This window comes from Malaclemys terrapin, chromosome 7 (assembly GCF_027887155.1).
Source record: "Malaclemys terrapin pileata isolate rMalTer1 chromosome 7, rMalTer1.hap1, whole genome shotgun sequence".
Lineage (NCBI taxonomy): Eukaryota > Metazoa > Chordata > Testudines > Emydidae > Malaclemys > Malaclemys terrapin.
The window spans coordinates 27,855,187-27,879,812 of record NC_071511.1 but is presented as its reverse complement, the minus strand read 5'-3'; the positions used below and the strand labels follow the sequence as shown (position 1 = coordinate 27,879,812).

The 24,626-nt window shown below is 39.6% G+C and overlaps 1 protein-coding gene across 2 annotated transcripts in view; it reads left to right on the top strand.

Annotated features, from left to right (window-relative positions):
- The window catches only part of CACNA1D (calcium voltage-gated channel subunit alpha1 D), a 398,008-nt gene that overhangs the window by 309,146 nt on the left and 64,236 nt on the right, over positions 1-24,626 (top strand). For both annotated transcript variants that reach the window (XM_054033680.1, XM_054033681.1), the window contains 7 exons: positions 3,988-4,071; positions 14,787-14,915; positions 16,458-16,523; positions 17,548-17,639; positions 20,737-20,896; positions 22,622-22,749; positions 22,865-22,961. In XM_054033680.1, the coding sequence (XP_053889655.1) occupies positions 3,988-4,071; positions 14,787-14,915; positions 16,458-16,523; positions 17,548-17,639; positions 20,737-20,896; positions 22,622-22,749; positions 22,865-22,961 (756 nt within the window). The remainder of the gene's footprint in view (positions 1-3,987; positions 4,072-14,786; positions 14,916-16,457; positions 16,524-17,547; positions 17,640-20,736; positions 20,897-22,621; positions 22,750-22,864; positions 22,962-24,626) is intronic.

Here is a 24,626-nt window from a genome sequence, read left to right as displayed (position 1 = left end):
GATCTGGCAACAAGGAGCTGAGAGCCCTACACTTTCATTGACTGATTTGGGAATTGAGGCTATGTCTACACTGCAATTAGGCATCTGCAGCTGATCCATGCCAGCCGACTTGGGCTCACGGGGCTCAGGCTAAGGGTCTATTTAACTGCGGTGTAGATGTTCAGGCTCAGGCTGTCGCCCAAGCTCTGGGACCCTCCCCCCTTGCAAGGTCCTAGAGCCTGGGCTCCAGCCTCAGCCCGAACGTCTACACCAAAATTAAACAGCCCCTTACCTCAAACCTGAGTCAGCTGGCATGGGCCAGCCATGGGCTTTTAACTGGAGTGTAGACGTACCCTGAGGGCGCTCAGTAGCTGGCAGAATTGGGCCCTAAGTTTTCAGTTGTGCATTGTGACTACCAAAATATTTAGATAATAGATCAAAATGTATTTAATTCTGTAACCTAGGTACTCCCCAGGAGTTGTTTTTACTTTGCAGCATTTGCTGAATAAAAGTTTGCAATCTCAATTAAAAGGGAAGACGTGATTAAACCAAGTTATTCTTCACAAGTGCCAAACTCAATTTGTCTAGTGTGCCTAGCACTTTACAAAAGAAAATATTTCTGTGAAATCTAAAGTAATACATCAGTAAATACTGTTTACACAGTTTCATGAAAGCCAACCATTACTTGAATTTGTAATGATTTTCCATGCTGTTTTACATCAGATTTTTGTAAGAAAAAAGGAAAGATGGCTAGTAAGTGAATTGATCCTGAGTGCTTGCAGTGGTGAAAACTACTAATTTGTGTGTTAATGTTTATTTGCTGTGACTTGTCCATTTATACATTTCTCCCTTCTCCAAAATCATCTTTATCTTTTAGTTTTTTGTTTGCTTTTGCTTTACATATTACTTTGAACAATATTAGTCTATACTGATGGAAAAGATTTGATACAATAAGCGTTTCTTAAGGTATTTTAGCAATATGGAATCAAAATGTGAATGTGTTATTTATGTGGCTTACATTGTAGCAATGTCTAGTAAAATAATATTTTCTATAGTGAAATTTACCCTTCTACAGAGACCAACACACAGTTTATACACCACTTATGTCCTACACTTTAGGGAGATGTAGTAGGGACAGATGGCATAGCGCATCAGGATTTTGATTTTGTAGAACATCTGACTGTTGCTTATCTCTAGTTTGTTCTTTTTATATATAATTTTGCATCATTGGTTTAAAATCAGTGAAGATATTTATTTAAAAAATAAATAGAAGAAATTAGGAAAACAAAAGGATGAAATAATATTGCTAGAGCAGCTTCCCTGGCCATGTCTACACTTACAAGATTACAGCAGTACCGATACAGCTGTGCTGCTGTAAGAGCACTCGTGTAGCCGCATTATGTCGATGGGAGAGAGCTCTCCTATCCACGTAATAAAATCAGCTTAACGAGCAGCAGTAGATATGTCAGTGGGACTCCCGCTGACATAGCGCTGTGCACAAAAGCACTTATGCCAGCAAAATTAATATCTCTAAGGAGGGCGTTTTTTCACATCCTTGAGTGGCAAAAGTTTTGTTGACATAAGTGCTAGTGTAGACATTACTCGGTATTGTCGAGGTGGTGTCCCATGATATCTAACAGAAACAATAGAAATGATTTGTTCATGGAAAGGAGTGGGGCAAGAGTGAACATAGGTTTGAGATCTGGATGTGGTTGGTTGGGATGCTAAATACACCAATTATCCTGTGTTGGAATTGATGGCCAACTACAGATAGCTAGTTAATGCAACCCAAAGGGACATGAGTGGTGACCAGACTGACGCCCTTCCCCCACTTGCAATATGGAATAGCAGTGATACTTACATTCTTCGTTGGATGGTTGATAGTTAAAAATAATATTTGTAAAGTGTTGTATAATCAATAATGTTGTAGATCATTGTTAAGCCAGACAATAGCAGAGATGGAAATAGAACTCAGCCTCTTGTGACTCCCAGCCCTGTGCTCCTTGCCCTGCCTAGACCATTGTACAGAGCTGTCTCCTTCCCGGGGAGCTCATTCAAAATTCTCAAGAGTGAATTTCTACATCATTTCCGCTTTCACGTTTCAGAGTGAAAAATTTTCAACCATAGAAGCTTGTCAAAAATATCTAAACTTCAGGAGGTGCCAAATTTTGAGAAATAAATTAGCAAAATTATAAATATAATTATATATATCTCATTTTGCTTAGGTCTGCAATTAAAGAAATACCTCTTATTGTGTTATGATAGCAACTTAAATCTATTGATTTTTTTAAAAAATTCTTTACAGTAAATGGTGTGCTAATAAAAAAGGTGTATAGACATTAATTTTAGGTTAGCACTCTTGATTGTTTATCTATTTTGATACATTTATTTTTTACAAATTGCACTAAAACCAAAAAGCTAATGCTTTTTAAAAAATGCACTATTACTATGAAAGCAAAGTAGATGTTTTCCTAATATTTTAATTGACCCAGGATTCTAGTCTATTGACATCAGTAGGAGATCCAGATTGCTTTAAGATTTCTCCCAAAGTCTATGTTGTTGTCCACTCTAGATTCATTTGCAGAGATTAGCTGGCAAAACAGTGTTTGTATGAGAAAAATGAACACATATGGTCATCCCATAGGTTTCATTATATTGAAATCTGAGTAAATTGCAGTAGAGCATCTGGATTTCTTCAGTGACCAGATAAGACCCAAATATAATTATAAGAGAAAACCTATACATCTATATTTTCTGTAGAGTCATATTCGACATCTGGATTTGTTATCAGTGTCTTGATTTAATCCCAGTTTAACCAAGAGAAATACCTCAACAACATTTCTGTTAAAATCCTTCTTTGTGCCAGCCAACCTGGTGTGAGGGACCCATAGGGCAGTGATGAATTGGTCCCTAAGTCATTCCTACTATTTTATGACCATTTGGTGCATCAGTAACATATATAGGCTATATTAATGGGATATATTTAAAGTCAGAAGAGGTCTGAGGAAACAGAATTAAGTGATTTACATAAATTTTTTGCAGTGTAGTAGCTGGAGCTGCATCATTAAGGATCTGTTCCTGTTCCTATTGAAATCAAAAACAAACTCATTGATTTCAGTAGTGCAGGATCAGGCCCTAAATGCTAACACATTTTGGGTAGAGCTACACAGCAGCTGAGAAGTTTGGTTCTGCTCGAGTTGGTGTGCTAACAGGTATGGGCAGTGGCATGGGAAGTGACTTGGGCTAGCTGCTGAGTACGTACTCAAGAGGTCAGCCAGGATTGTGCTTAGGCATCTAGCCTGAGCTGCCACCTATTCCACCACAGCCATATTGCTATTTTTAGCATGGTAGCTCAAAAAGCGCTAGCTTGTGTATGTCTATCCAAGCTAGGAATCATACCTCCCAGCTGCTATGTAGACATCTGAGTTACTAAGCCTTAACTCTGTGCACTAAATGATTAATTTACCTATATAGGACCAAATTCTACCCTCTGATCTTCATGCAGAAACTCATTTATCTGAATGGGAATTGAGGATGTGTAGTTAAGGGAAGCGTCTGACCCTTGTCACAGACTTTCAGGAAGTCACAACACAAAGGAGGTCCCAACATGGATGGACCTATATCTCCAACATCAAAGTTATTTTGTTAGCACCTGTCAGGATGTGTAAGTAACAATTGTTACAACACTGCTGAGAGTCTAATGAACAGAGTTCGATAAAATTCCTATTTGCCACGTCGGTGCTTATAAGATGTGTGTGTGTATGTACATGTGTATATATACACATGTATATGTATATTTGCTATATATACTTATATGTGTGTGTATATATATATATATATAGAAATATACTTTTCCTTCAGTAGGCAATATTGTTTGTTTTGTTTTCTCATTAGATCACAGGTTTTGTTTTTAGTAATTTCTGTTTATGCAAAACTAAACAGAAGTATGCAAATATTTGACATTTCATGTGTAATCACAAACATTTGCACCCTGCCTGCTCTGTTCAGGGCTATTTTAGTGATGCCTGGAATGCGTTTGACTCCCTCATCGTTATTGGCAGCATAGTAGACGTCGTTCTCAGTGAAGCCGATGTGAGTATACCTCAGCTTAATTCCCACAGTCCCCACTTCTTTCTCTGTCTCCCCACTATTTCCATCATCTGGACAAGTCACAGATTTTGATCCAACATTTCTAAACTTTGCATTTAGAAACAGGCCAGTCATAGCTCAGTTATGTTGATATGGGAAATAAATAGCCTTTTTCACTTCTGATTATCTCAAACAGAAAGATTGTATGTTGGTACATCAGAGAAGTTTAGAATGTTTTTGTGTTATAACACTGTCCTTTTCTTCTCTTTTTCTGTTTGTGTTTTTCTCTTGCTCTCTTTCTGCTGAATGCTTGTCCTAACAGCACTATTTCACTGATGCATGGAACACTTTTGATGCCTTAATTGTTGTTGGTAGCGTCGTTGATATTGCTATAACAGAAGTTAATGTAAGTAACAACTGTTCATGCACTCAAAAGTAATTGCTGTCATCAATACAGAAAATGTAAACTTTGCCCTATAAATCCATATTTTACATTCTAGAGTAAAAAAATAAAGTATTGATACAGATACAGATATAGCTCTAACTATAGATAGATAGATACACATATATATGCACTCACAGACATAAAATATTAAAACAATGAGTATTAATTTTTCTTTCTACATATATGCTGAATATATTTTAAATCATTTAATTTTTTTAAATAAGGAAAAAACAGATCTTTGCTAACACCCATTTCAATTTGAAGCCCAGTAATTTTTTGTGAGTAATTTGACCTAATCTGTCAGGCATCTAATAGTGATCTTCAAGGCTCAGTGGTTTAATAAGCCATGTACTTTCAGGTGGGAGTCCTAGGGTTTGAGAATGATCTAGGAATTCATGTCTCCCAGGCTGGTGGAATTAGGGTGCTCTCAGTTGCTGAGAAAGAGCATAGCACTTACTGCTTTTCCTCTTTCCTTCCTCCAGGAAATTGTTCTGGAGTTTCAATGCAGTTTGAAAAGTTTGTGAATTCCATAAACCCATCTTAGATTGGCCAAAATTTTGAGCCACAGCCTCTTGACAAACATTCTGGATGAGACTATTTGGGCAAGGGAGAGAGCTCTTCCCAAGGACATGCAGGGTAGCAGATATAGAAAGTAGATGCTTTCTGTTTAGTTTATATCACACTTACTGGCATTACACCAAGCAAGATAAACTATGAGAAGGAATAAATAACAAACTATGGCCCAGCTTCTAGCCAGCTTTTGAGGGGATGTGCAAGAGGAGGGGAGGACACGAGTAGCTTCCCCTACATACACAGCCTGTTTAGGGGCTGGTCAAAGTCATGTTGGGGAGCATAGTATCTCTTCTTTCCTAGTGCCTCAAGGGACATGAAGAAGGGAAGGGAGAAGAATGATGGGGGTGGGCCTAAATCAGAGTAGTTATAGTTGAGAGACAATAATATGCAAAGCTTTAAGCTTCTTTGGTCCTAGCCTATTTGGTAAGCACTGTAATACACATTTAATAAAATGTATACATGTGTTGAAACCTGATATGGAAACAAATATGCTGCTTTATCAGGTTATAATATAATTTTTTAAATGTCTAAACCAGCACACAGTAGGTATCTGCTAATTTGTACTAAGAACTTGAAATTCCTATGTGGATTAGAGAATAAACATGATCAAAATAATTTTAAGTTACTGTATAGTAAAATTCCGTTCTTTTTTGCTTTTGACAAGTGTAGAATATTTTGAATTATGTACAGTATACAAGCTGCTCATTACCCTGGCTACTACTACACAGGGGGGTTTGAGAACAATGGTGATGATGCGGAAGCCAGAAAGAACACAGTTTGACTTTCAGATTTCATGCAGACTTTGCACAGCTGGTAGTTAAGGGAAAGAAATCTTTTTACTAGTGGACTGAGTAAATTTGAGCTGGATGGTCATATGGGACAGTGAACATGGAACCCCCATTATTCCATTTTTACAGAGACATTTCTTAAGGATAATTGCACTTCATTGGCCAGATTTTCAAAAGCGGCCTCTACATTTGTGTGCCCAAAATTGCCTGTCATGGTTTTTCGAGGCCCAAGTTTTTTGATGCCCCAAACTTGGACTTCCAAGTTTAGCTCAAGTAGTTATTTATTATCCAGCTTGCATACACAAATGTTGTTTTGTATGGGGAAGTATGATTTTTGGGACATACAGAAACGTGGCCACCTAAAATTGCTTTCCCTCAAAGCTACAAAATGTATTCACATATGAAGGGGTGGTGAAAATAGTATACGAGATATAATTATGATAGTCTGCGGTTAACACTGTGTTAACAGTGGTTTATCTGACAGCATTATTTGTAAGTATAACTGATTACTGCTAAGTTTTCATCTGTGATAAACTCTATGACTGTACTAATTCACGTATTTGGCTTGAAAATTGTCTGGAGATAAAACTGGAGAGCTCTAGTTCCGTGCATGCGCTGTATTTTGTGTTTAGATTTAAAGTGTTAGCACTTTCATTTCTGAGCCTTTCATGCCTTCTCACTATAGAAAAGTCTCATTGCTGTTGTCTTCTAATACTGCACAACAGACTCTCTTTTTCATCTCTGTTTTTACTCTGTATCACATTTAGTGTGCTTAATTTGTTTGTGAAAGTGTGGATATGTTGTAGTTGGTTTCTAGGTTTGATTTCCCATTTCCAACATGAAATATTAGTTACTGTAGACTCTATAAAAATGCTCGGCTTTTATATGGCTACTGTTTGTGTTCTAGTGAGTATTCCTACTTTGTTCGTCTCCATATAACTGATCAAAACTTTTAAAATTAGAATCTTATATTTTCAAAATCACTTTATTAACATTTTTCAATGGCATCCTCCAACATGTTATGTACAACACTACTTTTTTTTCTAACAGTGATAGAAAATGGATTGATATTGGGATATTTGTAGCACCGCAAGGATGTTATTAAGGCATTGTCTTTGAGATTTCAGGCGCCATTGTAGCTGCACCTGCACTATTTACACCAGTGTAGTTAAAAACATTTGTAAGCTGCACCAGTGCAAACTGTTTTGCAGCAGTGTAAATCATATCTACATAAAGGTTTGCACTGGTGCATCTACACTAGTGGATTAAATCTCAGTGTCAGCAAGGTCTTAGAAATCTTGCCAACACATAGGGATGTTCAGACCAACAGCTGAACATTTCTATATATTTCCACATAGAAATTGCCTCATTCTGTGAAAATAACTGGGCTACATTCTGATTTTACATTAGCGTAATCCAGAATAACTCCAAGGGTCAATGGAATTACTTCATATTTACATTAGTGTGAGATCTGTACCTGACTCAATTTGTTCAAGTTGAATGGGTTGGACTTCTCATTTAAGTGTCATACTGATGGTAGTATGAGATCTAGTAAAATACGTCATCTTTTCAATTTGTTATTTTATAAGATATGATTATTTCAAAGTTTTATAATAATATATATGATGCCTGAAGATTGACTCTTGTGGTCCTGTAACCTCTCTTTCACTGTGTGTCCAGGAGAGGATTTTGCTATGTAGTCATATCAGATATTGAATGCCCTCGACTCCCATGCAAGTCAGGGTGAGTTCAGGGTGCTTAGAACCTCACAAGAGTGCTTAGCATTCTGCAGGATCAAGGCCATGCCCAGGAACCACATGTGTTCCTTGACGCATTTTATGATATAGATAACCTCAGACCAATATATATACACAGTTTGCCGTTGTTGTTTCTTTTAGTTAATCTGTCATTTAATCTCCCTACCGTCTGCCAATATTTCTTTTCTGCCACCTAATTGGTTTTCATGTTCATTTTATTTTTAGAAATTTTTAGAGGCAAGTATATATTAATAAATATATATATGGTATAGCAATTTAAATAATAAAAGCACTACTAAAGCCATATAATATTTTTTATTTCTTTGTTCACATTTTGTTTTCTGGAGTTTCCAATGACACACAAGATCTTGCTTGGTCATCCAAATTGTTCCTTCTAAATAAAAAAAGATATTAAAAAATCAGAGAACAGTGACTGTGAGTCATGAAATGTGATTGCTGCAGTCTGGGATTTGAACATATGTAACTTAACCACAAGACAATCAAAGATAAATATTTCTGAAATGTAATTACAGGATACATTTGGAGCTTGTGGTTACAGAAAGGTTATTTTACATTTTGCATTTGTCACTGAGAAACAGTTTGGATGACCGTCAGTGCTGACTCAGAAGCATGTTCACAGTGTGTTGTACATTGGTAGATTGTCTACAAGAGCTTCACATTCACATGCTTTTTACTTTTTCACCATTAACATTTGATTGTTCACGAGCTGCTAAAATGTCAAAAAAATATGGAAGGTTTGCTTTCCTGGTCTCAACTGTATCTCTTTTATTTAATCCCAATGGTACTGATCTCATGCTTAAAGTTAAGCACATTTTAAGTGCTTCGCTGAAACAGGGCCTAAGGTGACAGTACCAGTAATCTTGGCTCTCGCTTCTCCAGTAAAACCATTCAAATTTGACTCACCTCTTTTAAAATATTGCAAGTCTTACTTATGTTTATTGATAGTTTCATAGATTCTAAGGACAACAGGGAGGGACCACTGTGATACTCTAGTCTGACCTCCTCTATAACACAGGCCATAGAACTTCCCCAAAATAGTTCCAGCTAGAATTATTTTGGGGAAGTCCTTTGGCTTATATTATACAGAAGGTCAGACTATATGATCACATTGGTCCCTGCTCGCCTTGGAATTTATGAGTCTGTAAATGAACATAGGTGAGACTTGTAAAATTTTGTAATCTACCATTGCAGACATCAGTGGGCCAGGGCAGTAGGACGAGCCAGGAAGATCCCCCATAGAAATAGAATTTGGCCAGTCTGTCCTATGGGCATAAAGAAATACCACTTTAGCATTCCAGGGCTATAAATTGTATAATATTGACTTACAAATAATTTTCAGTCTAAATTTACGGTTGCAAATCAAGCAAAACAAAGAAGGGATCTTTAGGTCCTCATTTGGGTTGTAGTTCACTTGCATTGATTTTACACTGGTGGCAAAAGTTTCATTGACTTCAATAGGGTCAGGATTTCACCCTTTGACTTCACCAGAGTTACTCTTCATTTACACCAATGTGAGATTAGAATCAGGCCTTTATTTTTAATTTACTCATTTTTACATATGCAGATACAGGGGTAACTGTACTCAAAAAACATGTTTGCACATGCAGACTATGAGGCTAGATTGTGAACCGTTTGCTGACAGTGGGGAGCAGTTACTCACAGAGTAGTCTAACTGAACTAAATGAGATTGCCTGCGAAGTACCTAAGCTACTACTCAGCATGACTAACAGTGGCAGAATCTGGCTCTAAAGGGTCACTTGCACAGCTAGGTATTTGCATATATTCATTTGCAATCACGCATGTTTTTCATGTGAATATTGGTTTTGTGAATGCATTTACTGTTTGTGCATATTTTGCAGGTTCAGCTTAAGCCTTGTTTGCAAATTTATCTTTTTATGTCTAAGAATAGTTCAGAAAACTGTGCTTTTATATAGAGCTTTCCATCTAAGCACATCAAAGCACGATTGCAATAATAAATCCACATACTACCCCTAAAATATTAGTTATCTTCTGAGTTATTTTCATGGAGGTGTTAAGTTATGATAATTGAGTTACTTTATCAGGATGACTCATAATATAAGGTAACTCTGACCATGTGAATGTAAGGGTCCACAGGGATGGATCCCTTTCCAAGATCAGGGCCTTGGTTAGTATTACTAAATAAGGGACAGTCATTTAGTAATCTGGTCAATTCACACTTATTTCAATAGGTACGATATAAATGCAACATTTAAAATATAATATTATAGTACTAAATGCATGTGTTTTAGAGGGAAAATAATTATTTCCCATGCCCATATTAGATTTCCCTACATAAATATATCCTTCCAAATATTTACTGAACAATATATATGTAAGCACTTGATTGGTTTTTGAATTAGAATCACCATAGGCATCATTAATATTATGAAAAAAAAACCAACAGCCACATTTGAATCACTGTCTTTATGCTCTTAAAAAACATTATTGTGCCCTTCATGTTTTTAAAGATATTTTAACAACTTGGATGCTTTTTTTACCTATGTTATTGTCACCATATATTTGTATCTCAGATTTTTCCTGCTGCATCATATCAATAAATTAATGCTTCACACCCTGGCAAAACATAGTGCCCTTTGATATACTTCTATAACAGGAAGCATTTGATCTACACTGTCTACTCGTATCCACTGTCTCACATCATATATGTACATATATATATTTTAATATTTTATCACAGAATTGCAGTTTGCTTCAAATGCATGATGTAATCAGTTTTGCATTGTTTGCAGTTTGATATAGTGTAGCTTAAAAGATATGCATTTCCAAAGTCAGAAGGTTTATTTGCCACTTTACTTTCACTGCAGGGTGAGAGATGTCAGAAGAGTTATTACTGAGATAATAACTGAAGTAATTGAGAGATATATTTACTTCTCTGTATGCAACAAGAAAAACATGGCGTTAGATTGTTAGCAGGTTGTGAATATTTGGATCAGGAAGTCTAAGGGAAAGGTTTGTTCTCAGTTGATCTTTTTTTTGGAGGGTAAAGAAAGCTGCTGATTTGGCCTGTGATTCACCAGAACATAAGAATGGCCAGGCAATTAAAACACTATTAAACACATGCTATTAAAACACTATTCATAAGCATGGACTTTATCACATGCTTAAAATTGAGCATGTTTAAATGTTTTGTTGAATTAGGCTCTTGGTGTAGTTGGAGCATGGCTGAGAGAAAAGATAGCAACATTAGGCCAAACTCTTATCTTATCCATACCTGGCCACCCCATTAAGTGCAGCGAGGCAATTAAGGAAGGCAGAAAACAGAATTTGGTTCAGTGATTGTGAGTGTGTCTATTCCATAGCCTTATGCCCAAGACAAATTGAGTGACAAACCAAATCTCAAATCATGTCACTGTAATCTGATATAAATGGTGATTTCAAATACAAAACCCCCACCAGATTGGGCAGACATATGCCAGTCAATGCTCAGTTTGGTTGGATGCCTATAATACACCCTTTTCATCAGAGGAGTTGATGCAGGAGGTTTCAACAGGCTGCCTACAGGAAGTAGTTCTTCAAACTCACACTTTTGTCAACAGGCAAGGTCAAAAAGAGCCCTCTCTGCCCAACCCCAAAATCTGAATTATAACCTCATATTTGTACCACAAACACATAACATGCCACCTGCTTATTCTGTTCACATACGTAAACACTGAGTATTAGCTAATGTTGCAGAGATTGTAATTAAGATTTTATATTAGGGTGATTATCAGTAGGAGGTGGAAGAAAGTTCCTTTGTGAAGATGCTCTGTGTCATTGTCAGTAGAAACATGCTGTGTGGACATTTAGAGTACAGTTAAAAGATGTCCCACACTTTGACATTCCTTGCTTTTAAAGGTTTGCAATGAACGTATATTACCCTTAACCACATTAATCCCTTTAAAATGAAGTTTTTGCTTCTCAATGTGTATGTGTGTACTCTATGAATTATCACACAGTTACATTAATTACAATCATTCCTTTTAGTAGACACCTAGATACTGCCCTGACAGATGTGTTATAAATGCCAGAGAGAGAGAGAGAGAGAGAGCGAGAGAGCGATTAGATAAAAAGGGTCTGACTTTAAAGCTTTGGTATTGAAAGTAAGGGACAAAAGTTGAATGTTTTTGGCCTCTAGAGAAAAAAAGAACACTTCACTGGAAATATTTTCATTTTTGTTTCTAATGCCTAGCCCCATACTGGTTATTATTCTACTGTATATCATTTTAAGGAGGATGTTTTCTTTTCTCATTCCTGGCCTGCTCTCACCAGGATCTATAATTCATAATTCCTTGTCTATGACATCATAACCCTCTCTAGCAGTTGCAGATTAGCTGTCACAAATAAAGGATTAAGACCACTTAGACTAAGGAAACTGGGGGGAAGAGATGAATTATGAGAGGAGAATGTGCATGTACACAAATGTCCTTTAGATAGGAAAACAAAAAGAGGGATTTTACACTCGTCTTCGCTTGAGCCCCTGCAGTGGTACTATTCACATACAAATTTGGTAATCTAGTCTCTGTCTTACTGTTCAGGAATAGGAATTAAGTATTTATTAAATCATAACACATGGAAAAGATGGAGCTCAAGCCTGCTATCCAATACATTGGTCATCTTTGTCCTGGACAGTATCTTTTATAATCAGTATCTTAACTCCCAGTCTTTAGATGTGTAAAGAGATCTTGTCACAGTTGGTAAACACAAAATATTACCAACTTTCTCTGATATTGTTTTGAGCTTCCCTCCCACCAGCAGAAGTTTGTCCAGTAAAAGATACTACCTGACCCACTTTGTGTCTCCAATATGCCGGGACCAACACAGCTACAAAAACACTATACAGGGAAGATTTTGTAATTTTGGACCAGATCTTCAACTGGTGTAAATCTTCCTACCTCCATGGCCCTTTATTTTTAAGAGGATTTGAAAAAGAATTGTTAGTTCTGTAGAAAATAACAACTGCACCAATATTTTAACAAGCTGTGTGTCAATATGTAGTAGTGCTGATCTGCGGTTGATTTAAGTAGGTCACTATGTAAATGATTTATCTTGAGGGTTCTTTTTATATATATATTCAGTGAGTTTCCTATGCAGCAATGATCTGATATCACTTCTTTCTTTTAACCTCTCTGTGTGTTTTGTACAAACGCTTACAGAGCACAGGCACTGTATCTGATTTACAAGGTGCTTTTCATGGTGTTGTCTGCTCATATTTCTGAGGACAGGACCTAGCCCTCAGTTAGCATTAGTGCAGTGCTTAGGAATTGGGTAGTTTTCTTTTAAATAGCTTTTAATGCCTTTAGTATCCCTTACTGTTTTCTATATTTCAGAAACTACTAGAACCTAGCCACAGCAGCAATGTATATAGTTAGATAGGATTTGCAGGTTGTATATAATTGGAAAACATGATTATTTTGATTCCACAGTCCCCTTGTGGTCCCTTCATAGTACCTATGTTGGCTAAAAAGCAAACGGCACAACAATTAGACTCTTAATACTACTAATAAAGATCTGGCTGTAATGGGCTCATATATTTTGGTGTTTGTTTTGCATCGCTGCAGTGGAGTTGCACTGGCTAAGTTCTGGAGCATGGGCAGTGTGTTCAGAATCAGCATGGAAGCCCAGAGCCTACATAAGTATTATTCTGCCAGGGATCTGTAGGTTCCGAGAGTGAAACCCTATGTTCATTCCTAGGGAGTTCCAACTCTACCTACTCTGTCCTCATCATCACTTGATTCTGATGGAACCATCTGGGGAAAACTCTTCAAGGAGAACCTTGGAGTGGTTTTCTACCTCCCTTTCCTCCTCCCATGAGTAGAGGAAGCCTAGAATTTGGTCCACAATTGTCAGATATGTATAAAATTCCATGTAAATTGTTAGATCTATGATGGTTAGTTTTTAGACCTTGAAATTCTAACATACCTATTTAACAATCAAACTCAAAACATGCCTGGATAGGAATAAAAGAGAAATGTTTTTTATCATTGGCAATGACAAAGCTTACAGCAAAGGCTGTCTTCCTAACAACATCAACTGCACTAAAAATGTTTGTGTCTCTCTCTAGCAAAGTAGTATCTGTTTCTGTTAAGCACTGCAGAGAAGAATGTTGAGCAAAGAATAGTTCAGTTAAATAATTCAGTGAGTCACTTCACTTTAAGAAACTCGTGATGTGATATCAATACCCAGTGATTAGAACATGGTTGGACAACCAGTGAAGGATGAATTAAACCTAAAAAAAGAGCTCAGCAGCAAAGGGACTTTGAGATGCTGCTTTAACACAAAAGTCTTTGTCTCCAGTTTCACTTATTGTTTATATCTACAATTTGAAACATCCTGCTCCCATTGAAGACAGTGGCAAAACTCACACTGGCTTGCATGGAAGCAGGGGTAGGGCCTATTTTAGTATTTTGTTTACAGTGACTCCTTTTAGCTTTTTGACAGTAAGCTTGTAGTATTTGGTTTTACTCAACCAGTAATGTCATAGGAAATGTTAAGGAGTATTTTCTAATGAGGATAACCATGTTTATCCAAGAAACAAACAAAAATTGTTAATTTACCTTTAGAAATTCAAAATGTCCTTCCTCCTATTTATGGTGAAGTTGAATTAATTTTTTTTATCTTTTGTTTGATTTTAATATATAATGTTCTTAATTTTTTAAAGCCAAAGCCAACTGAAACTGTCACAACTGATGAGTCTGGGGTAAGATTAGTAAACTGACCCCAGTGGTTGTACCTCTACTTGAGTTTATTCTTTTGACCATGTCTATTTTTTCCACCGATTTTTCTGTATTTTTCATAATTGTCCTACTAGCAAAGTGTATGCAGTGGTTTGCATTCGTTGTCAATGTACTATTGAACTCTACTACAAATGAACCCAACATGATCCTATTAACAAACTAGGAAACTTGGAAATGCATGTGATGTGTGAAGCATTTCTACAGATCCTGTGTTCTTAGCATGTAATTTTTCCTTTCATATCATGCTTATAAAGATGAAAAGACCCTAAAGTACATTTTCAAATCTTACCTCTTTCACCATTGTGTTTGTTGTTGTTTTTCTGAAAGTGTTGCATGTTCTGCTTTTTATTTGGTTTCACTTCTCCGTGATACCCTTCAGAACTCTGAAGACAGCGCTAGAATCTCCATCACTTTTTTCCGTCTCTTCCGAGTGATGCGATTGGTGAAGCTTCTCAGCAGGGGTGAAGGAATCAGAACATTGTTGTGGACATTTATTAAGTCATTTCAGGTGAGCATGATAATGTTAAATCTGCCTTTTAATTGTAAATAAATCTAATTTAATTTTTATGGCTCAGGATGCAAGTAGCAAAATATTACTCTTGTAATTATATGTTACTGCTCATTACATGGAATTTAAAATACACCTCTACCTCGATATAATGCTACCCGATATAACACGAATTTGGATATAACATGGTAAAGCAGCGCTCCGGGGGGGCGGGGCTGCGCACTCCAGTGGATCAAAGCAAGTTCGATATAACGCGGTTTCACCTGTAACGCGGTAAGATTTTTTGGCTCCCGAGGACAGCGTTGTATCGAGGTAGACGTGTATATGGGATGAAATCCTGGCCTCACTGAAGTCAATAAAAGCGTTGCTATTGACTTCAATGCAGCCAGGATTTTACCCTTAGTCTTGTAATCTTAGGTTTTACAATGAGATCTATAAGCACCAGAGTACTTATTCTACAAGTGACTTTGTAATTCTAAATATGGCTTTTCATACAATTGCACAATAAGTTATATATGACATATTTATGTAGGCCATGTTCCCCTACAGCATACATAACTAAAGATAGATGATTACCAGTACTTGTTGGGATCAAAAATTCTCAGAGGGATATGAACATGTCTTCAAATGCTTTAACTTTGTGATTATGTAAATGAGGTATTTACCTCTTTAACAGATAGATGTCTAAGGTCCTGAAACTGCAAACACTTATGCACATGAAATCGATCGAACTACTGACATGTATAATATTAAGTGTTTACGTTTTTGGAGAATCTGGGGCTAACTGTAATTAAAATAAAATAGAAGGACTGATGTTTTGAAATAAATAAATATCTTTCTGGCAGAAATCATCTGAAATATTTATTATTTGGTTGTAATATGCTGATTCTGAAGAGTGGAAGTGCCATCCATGCCACTGACATGCATATATTACATGTCAGTTCAGATTCTGTCCCCTCCTCTGGCTACTCTACATTGCTTAGACAGAGCAAAGTGGCCTAACCTGTCTCTAAGGAGCTAGCTGAGAGTTCCCCTAGCATAGGGTAGCTCTCACCTGGAATAAACTGCCTCTTCCCCACAACATAGGGGTGTATCATGGGGGAGGACATGTCATGGTTGAGAGGGCTTAAAGCACACCACTACTCTTCCAATTCTCAACTGGCATATGGTCCCGTAAGAGCCACGCTAGTTGTCATAAGTTAGAGCACCCTCTAGACTCCTCTAACTGACACTGAGACCAAGGCCTCAGCAGGTCTGCCCTGAGAATCAGGAAGTGGCTACAAGTCCCTGACTGCTCCACCCCTTTTTTCTGTGTTGAACAGATTTGCCAGCAGGGGAGATTCTGGGCTATAAACTCTAATAGTGTGCCCATTGTATATGGAAAAGTATTAAGTGATTTGAGTTCTTATCTGACATTTTAATAATTTGTACAAAAACTAAAATCTTGGATAAATCTGTATAGAAGGGCTAAATTATTTTTAAAAAAAGCTCCACAAATTGAAATTATTAAAAAATAATAGAAGGCTTTTCCCATTGTTTTAGGCTCTGCCATATGTTGCTCTTCTGATAGCTATGCTGTTTTTCATCTATGCTGTTATCGGAATGCAGGTAATTATGAGTAATTTTCCCCTGAAAATGAGTATATTGCCATATTCCCGCTGATAGACTGTTCTTTCCCATGACACTGGGGTTCTGCCCATGCTAATAAAGACATTAGGCTAGATCTGTGTGCTAGAACGACCCCATGTGAATTCCTGTGTCCCCAAAGGGTATAAGAGTTTGGCACAGCCCAGGAAAGAGGGAAGTCTCCACTACAGTTAGACTGGGGTGAGGAACATCCTATATGGAGTGGCTTTCCTTTCTGATTCTCCCCTTTTCCCCATTCATTCACCAGAATGGGACAGTTGCCCTTATGATTTTTAATTTTACATTATGCATGTACAGCACAATAATATAAATCTTCCTAAAACAGGTAGGATAATGGTCTCTAATATTCTGTAATATCACATACATATATAATACAATGTCATATAATATCTGAAATACTCTACTGGGAAAGGAAGGCTGGTTATGTGGTCAAGGCACTGAACTTGAACTCAGGAGTTCTCGATTCAATTCCCTGGGCTGCCACTGACTGACTATATGACTTTGGGCAAATTGCTTCAACGCTCTGTGCCTCAGTTCCCTGCTCTGTGTCTGTCTTGTCTATTTAGATTGCATAGTCTTCGGGATAGGGATTATGTCTTACTCTGAGTATATGCAACACTAAGCACAAATGGGATCTTATCTCAGTTGTGACCACTAGGTGCTAGTGTAATATAAATAATAAAGATAACATAATCTGACCCAGAACATAGGAGAATATAAAACGTATAATAATAGATTCAGTGATGTTGCACTGAAAGTTTAAAGACCTATTCTCCAAATATGCAATATTTACTGCATGTTGTCAGATTTGCATTATCCAGGGAAGAAGTGAAGAAATCAGAGAAAGCAATTATCATATTTGTAAAACTGTTTTTCATACACAGAGATGCTAATTTAAACTGCTGGATTATGGCCACTGTTCATTTAGACAAAATTATGTAGAATGGAATTAAAAATAATATTTGATCCCAACTTCTGCTTGCAGGTATTTGGTAAAGTTGCCATGAGGGACAATAATCAAATTAACAGAAACAACAATTTTCAGACTTTTCCCCAAGCAGTCCTGCTTCTGTTCAGGTAGGTATATTTTAATCTTTGCTTTTATTAGCACCTACGGGTTCTTAAACTGACATTTGGAAGATGCTTCTAGCTTGTGTAATGTCAGCTTGCTTAAAATCTGTTTGAAAGTTAGAAGTAATTTAGCGTGACGGTATGTAATCCTTTCTGCCATACTTTCTACTGTTCACTGACACAGAATAGTCTTAAGAGTATATGATATGTACAGAAGAATAACCTAAAGTCACTCAATCTATTAAGAGAGCTTCCATACATAATATCTAATGGGAAGTGTATTGTAATTTTCTTGATACATTAAGGGCCACATTATACCTGGCCCTAGCCTGAACGTGCAAAGGATAGAGAGGGTGAAAGGAGACTTGGCCTCCATTGGGCCCCTCATACACAGGGGCCAAGCACAGTGGGGACATGATGACTTCACTTGCTGAGATCCACTGTTGTGACTAGCCTCTGTTAAGGGTAAGGGGACTGGATGCTGAATCCTCTTTTATGGTGTCAATGCAGCTGTGTTTGACAGGAACACCAGAGGGATTGAGTATCCCTAAAACAGAATGCCTTCTCTGGTGATGCAGTTCTGCACTGCTACCAATGTAGGACTGTAGTTTTGTGCCACAATTTCACCCTAAGGATTTTGATCATATAAAAAAGTCAACAAAAGATTTTTCAATATGTTGGATGTACTCATGTACTGATATTTCTACGGAACTGAGGAATGTTCAAGGGGGCGAGAGGTGACGTCAGGCGGCTCAGGTTTCAGCTCTGCATGACGGGGCTCAGGGAGGGAGCACCACCTCCACCCCCTGATTCACCTCAGCGGGGCACCCAGCCTGTGGGTCAGTGTCAACATCCACCACGGCTGCACCGATTTACACTGCCAGCAGCCTCCATGCCCAGCGCTGGCTCCGCCCTCAGAGATTGTCGCATGTGCCCTTCCCCACCCTGAAAACCTGAGGGGGGGCAGGTATTGTGCCTATTTTTGTCTGGGTTGTGGGGGTGCTCAGCTCAAAATCTGTAATTGTAATTCAAAGCGGGGGCTCCGCTCAAAAAGTTTGAAAACTGCTGATCGAAAGGGAAGGAAAGGGGAGGCTGGAAAAGGGTTTCTCACACTGGCCAGCACACTAAAAGGGAGCAGCGTGGCCTCAGTTACAGCCACGCAACCCCCCAGGTACTGATTGGGATTCCATTGGTATAACTGAATAGAGAATATGACCCATCAAGAAAACAACATCTTTTAAAGCAAATTACCAACAGATGGGCATTTTGGTGGGCCTGCCATAAATAAACCACATTTTCAGGCATAAATCAAAATATGCACTCACAAACAAATTACTTGGCATGCAGGTACTTTAGGCACAGTCAGTTACCTTTAACCAGTTAGCACACACCAATATGTGTTAACCTCCCCCTTTGGAAAATATCAATCGTCTATAATAAGAGTATGTATAATGAACCCTGTATAGGGTGTCCTGCCAGAAAGAGCCAGCCTCTTCCAGCCTTATCCTCTGTCTCCTCATTCAAGGTGCTTCTCTTCTGCCAAATCTGAACACTCACTAAAGTACAACAAACTCCTTCACCACAGCAGTATGTATGGGTAGAAGCAAGTGATACATTAGAAACAAAAATAACCAAACGAGGGGTCAACTCCTACAAACTCAGCTTGGCATAGTGCTTCCAACTATAAGTATGTCCCACATGACTTCAGTGAGACAACTCAAGGTAGTAAGCACTGTGTGAGGAGTATAGACTTCATGGGTAACAGGTCAGTCTTTAGGTTGACCAGTTCCTATCTACCACACCAGTCCCTCAAAGGTTCTGGAACCCATGTTGCTTATAGAGAGAAATGATCAATTTTCCCTCAAAAACCAAGTGTTCCACTTCAGGGACCAGTTATGGGAAGGACTGTAGGGGCAGTTCTATGGACCACTAGTAGGTGGGTCACACAGTTGCCTCTTATTTACCTAGGCACCCCTTGCGTTTATAAACCTGACTTCTGGGGAGGAACATCCAAACCACTCAGGCTTCCAAATGTGTATACAGTATTTCATTAACTAAACTAAATAACTAAGCAAAAACATAAAATACATACAAACAAAAATGAAAGTGGGTGAGTATCAAATTAATCTAATTATCAGGTTGATTCAATTATATCGAATAAACCAATAATTCCTCAGAAGCACGACAGAATGATTTGTAATGGCAGCAATAATTAGCCTCAAAAGTAAGAAGATATTATAGAACTCAGTCCCAGCCTCATGAGCTATTTCCGTTCCAACCAAAGAGGGTCAGATCCCTGCTGGATTGAAGCTAATGGGAAGACCACAGCTTTGATGTTGATTAAGGCACCTGGTGACAGCCAATCTCTTCTATCTCCTCCATCTCCAGTACAGGGACACCATGAAACATTCCAGTACAACTCAAGATGACACAGCTTATTGCATTTACTATTCAAATGACAAATTTAGGTGAAAATAACATTCATTTTTTCAGAATTTAACATGCAACTCCTAACCCACGACATATATTTCTGTGTGATCTTTTAGGGTATTTTCAACACTTTTAGCGGCAGGTGTGATTCCCAGCTCAAGGAGACATATTGGGCTAGCTGTCATCAAGCTAACATGCTAAAAATAGACTGTAGCTGTGGCAGCATGAATAGTAGGGTGGGTTCGTTGCCCAGACGATGTGCCTAGAGTCTCAGATGGGTACATACTCCAAGCAGCTAGCCTATCCCACCGCCCACACTGCTGCGGCTACATTCTGTTTTTTGCTTGCCAGCTCATTGAGAGCTAGTGCAAGCACATCTCCTCAAGTTGGAAATCATATCCTCAGGTGGAACGTAGACATACTTTTAGACAGCAAGGTTGTTTTTGGATATTGAAACACTATCCCACAGGCGCCATTGTCAAATAAATTCTGTAGGTTCTAGCTGCACACATACACAGACACACACACACACATGCACACACCCACCCCACACTATACTCTACACTACCAGTGCTCTTCTGGAGTTAAAAACAAGTGCTAGAATGCTAATGGAGAGCTCATTATGAAACAATAATTTTTGATGGATCTTGTCTTTGTTTGTGCCCTAATAAAGGTGTGCAACTGGAGAAGCGTGGCAGGAAATCATGCTGGCTTGTTTGCCTGGAAAACGCTGTGATCCAGAATCTGATTATAGTCCAGGGGAAGAATTCACATGTGGAAGCAACTTTTCAATTATTTATTTCATCAGTTTTTACATGCTTTGTGCATTTTTGGTGAGTTCAGTTAGTGTTTAGAAGCACAAGTGAGTTTTAGCATTTTGATTGGACAATAAGCTAACAACAAAAACCCAGATCCACAATCCATTTTGTAAAATTTTTTTTTCAGAGTTATATGTTTCAAAAGGACACCCAAATCCTTTGGTTCAAACTATAGGCCCAATCCTACCAGCAGTTATATTCATATAGTTACTCCAGCATGAAGTCCCATTGACTTCAATCTTGCCATATGTGCAGGAGTAGCAGTTTGCAGGATTGGGCCCCAAGATATATGAAATATGCTATGATAATGTATCATTATTATTGATTTGTACCATTGTACCGTCTAGGAATTCTATTCACTGACCAGGACCCTGTTGTTCAAGGTGCAGTACAAACACAGAACAAAAAATCCCTGGCTCCAAGAGTTTATAGTCTAAGTATCAGACAAGAAACAACAGATATGGATAGACTGACAGGGGAGTACGAGGAGACACTGAGGGTATCTCTGCAGTGCAGCTAGGAGTGAGCCTTCCAGCCCAGGTAGACAGACTTGTGCTAGTGGTGCTTGAGCTAATCCACTAAAAATAGCAGTATGGGCATTGCAGCCTGGGCTGGAGCCAGCGGCGGCTCCAGACACCAGCGCTCCAAGCGCGTGCCTGGGGCGGCAAGGTCCCTGCGAGGGCGGCAGTCAGGCAGCCTTCAGCGGCGTGCCTGTGGGAGGTCCGCCGGTCCCATGGATTCGGCGGCAATTCGGCAGCGGGTACGCAGAAGCCGCAGGACCGGCGGACCTCCTGCAGGTATGCCGCTGAATCCGTGGGACCGGGGACCTCCCACAGACATGCCGCCGAAGGCAGCCTGCCTGCCGAGCTTGGGGTGGCAAAAAAGCTAGAGCCACCCCTGGTTGGAGCTCAGCTCTCTAGCCCACCTGGCCTCGTAGGCTTGAGGGCCCAAGGTCCAGCCTGAGCCGCAACATCTCTAAGGCTATTTTTAATGTGCTAGCTACAGTCTCACTAGTGTGAGTCTGTCTGCCTGGGCTGGAGTCCCAGCTACAGTCCAGACATAAACTGAGACAATATGGTCAGCATAATAGGCTGTGATATCAGCTCAGAAGCAGGCTAACCATTGTCAAGGTTTTTGTAGGCCTCATGGCAAAGTAGAGTTTTAAGGAGGTTAATGAGATGAGTTTCTGGGTGTTTATAAGAAGCTTTTCCCTGGCATGACAGGCAGCATGGGAGAAGGAACAAGGATGCTTGTTTGAAAATGTAACAACTGGGCAATAGAGGCTGACCTCAAGGACCAATCAGAGGCAAGAGTCAGCCTTCAGTACTGAATGAGAGATGCTAAGTAGGGTGAGAATAGGTCATGAAGGGCCTTGAAAGTGAAGCCAAGTAGCTTTTGTTTGATACGATAGAGAAGAGAGAGCTTGTAAAAGGATTTAGAGAGAGAGGTGACGTGGTCAAAGCAACTGGAAATGATCATTTGAAAATGATCTATGCAGCAGTATTCTGAATGGATATCAGCAGGGCAAGATTGCATATGTTATGTCAATATAAATAATGATAAAGAATAATGTTATCATATTTGCTGGGAAAAGTTTAATATTTATCAAATCTAGTATCCACTAATACTATTTAACCAGCTTGAATTCTAATTCTGCTGAAAGTTTAAAGTTAAATTCTTTCATATAAACACATATGCCAGCAAAATGAAGGCAAATATAAGTTTTGAATTGCTTTTTAGATTATCAATCTGTTTGTGGCTGTCATCATGGACAACTTTGATTATTTGACACGTGACTGGTCTATTCTGGGTCCACATCATTTGGATGAATTCAAAAGAATATGGTCAGAATATGATCCTGAAGCAAAGTAAGTTCGATCATTTCTCTGCCCAGATATCCCTAATGAATATATAAAAGTAAAGTGTTAAATACTTTCTTCGGAGGCACATATAAATGTGACAACTGGTACATATTTATTGTAGGGGAAGAATAAAGCATCTTGATGTAGTTACGTTACTGCGACGCATTCAGCCTCCCCTTGGTTTTGGCAAATTATGCCCCCACAGAGTGGCGTGCAAGGTAGGTCTTAAAATAAGTTCCCCATGTTGTTTTTCTCCATAGTTCATAATTTTACTGCTTTACCACGATAATCCTGTCCAGTTTCATGGGTGGGGGAAATTGTCCTTCTGATAAACTCTCATTCACCACCGAATTACTCCAGTTTTGCACTATGTTTATTCTGCCCACTCAAATCAGTTTGTTATTTCAGTAAATTGATTTCAGTGTAGTTACACCAACAAGCACTTTAGGAGAAAAGAAGTGGCTGTATAAATGTAGCATTATTCTATTTTCATTATCATAGTTTGTGCACTTCCAAGAAACTGGCTAAAACATAATTTTACCAGTGAAATACTAAACAATATGGTGTTTTGTTTCAATAAACCTTCAGTCATACAGCATTTGTGCTACTTAACTATGTACCTACAAGAGACCATAGAAGCTCTTATACTTGGCAGTGAATCTTGGAGAAATAGTTTCTTTTAGAGGGAACGCCAGCTTTTACTCAATGTTTACTTTTTTTTAACTTAGTGATTGCAAGTGGCCTTGCATGTATGTCATAAGCTCATTTCCCCAGGATGCCTCTTTTTGCTATCTGCATTCAGAAGGAGAGAAGTCAGATTTACGAAACCCCTGCAGTTTTTCTGAACATGTTAAACATCTAATTGTGATAAAAATGGTTCTGTTTTCATTTTACATTCTGTAGCAATTATTTCACAGAGAAAAATTGTCAGAAATTCCACTTTCGGGCCTACACACAAGTATAGGAGAGAGCACTCCATTCCTTAATCTGTTAATCAAGGGTTGGAGTTCTGCACAGGGGCCTGAAACCAGTGGGTATGTACTTGGCATGGCTAAGCTGTGCTTCCGCTGCCGCTACTCATGTCACAGTGTCTACATTGCTATTTATACTCAGGCTAGCTTGAGGAGAGCTAGTGCAAGTATGTGTGTGCGCGAGCAGAGGAATCACATCCCTAGCTCATAGTGTAGACATGGTCCTACACTAGAACAGAGGAAATATCAATTAGATAGGAAAAAATTCTGATAGATCAAATAGTGTAATTTTATCAAGGTCACTGATAGGGTTACCATACGTCCGGATTTTCCCGGACATATCCGGCTTTTGGGGGCTCAAATCCCTGTCCGGGGGGAAATCCCCAAAAGCCGGGCATGTCCGGGAAAATCGGGAGGGAGGGAGGGCTCAGCTGGGGCCTCTTTGGCCGGGGCCGGTGCGGGGCCGGGCCGGGGTCGCGGTGCCAGGGGCATGGTGCCAGGCCGAGGTCCAGGGGTGCAGTGCCGGGCCGGGGTCGCAGTGCCGGGCCGGGCTGGGCGCGGGGCCGGGCGGGGAGCCGGGGGCGCGGTGCCGGGCCGGGGTCAGGGTGCCGGGGGGTGCGCTGGGCCGCGGGGCCGGGCGCCGGTCCGGGAGCCGGTCCGGGGTCGCGGGGCCGGGGGGTGCGCTGGGCCGCGGGGCCGGGCCGCCGGGGGGTGCGCTGGGCCGCGGGGCCGGGCCGGGAGCCGGGCCGGGGTCGCGGGGCCTGGGGGTGCGCTGGGCCGCGGGGCCGGGAGCCGGGGGGTGCGCTGGGCCGCGGGGCAGGTCCGCGCCCGCGGGGCCGGGAGCCGGGGTCGCGGGGCCGGGCCGCCGGGGGGTGCGCCGGGCCGCCGGGGGCCAGCAGTGCTGGGCGGGCC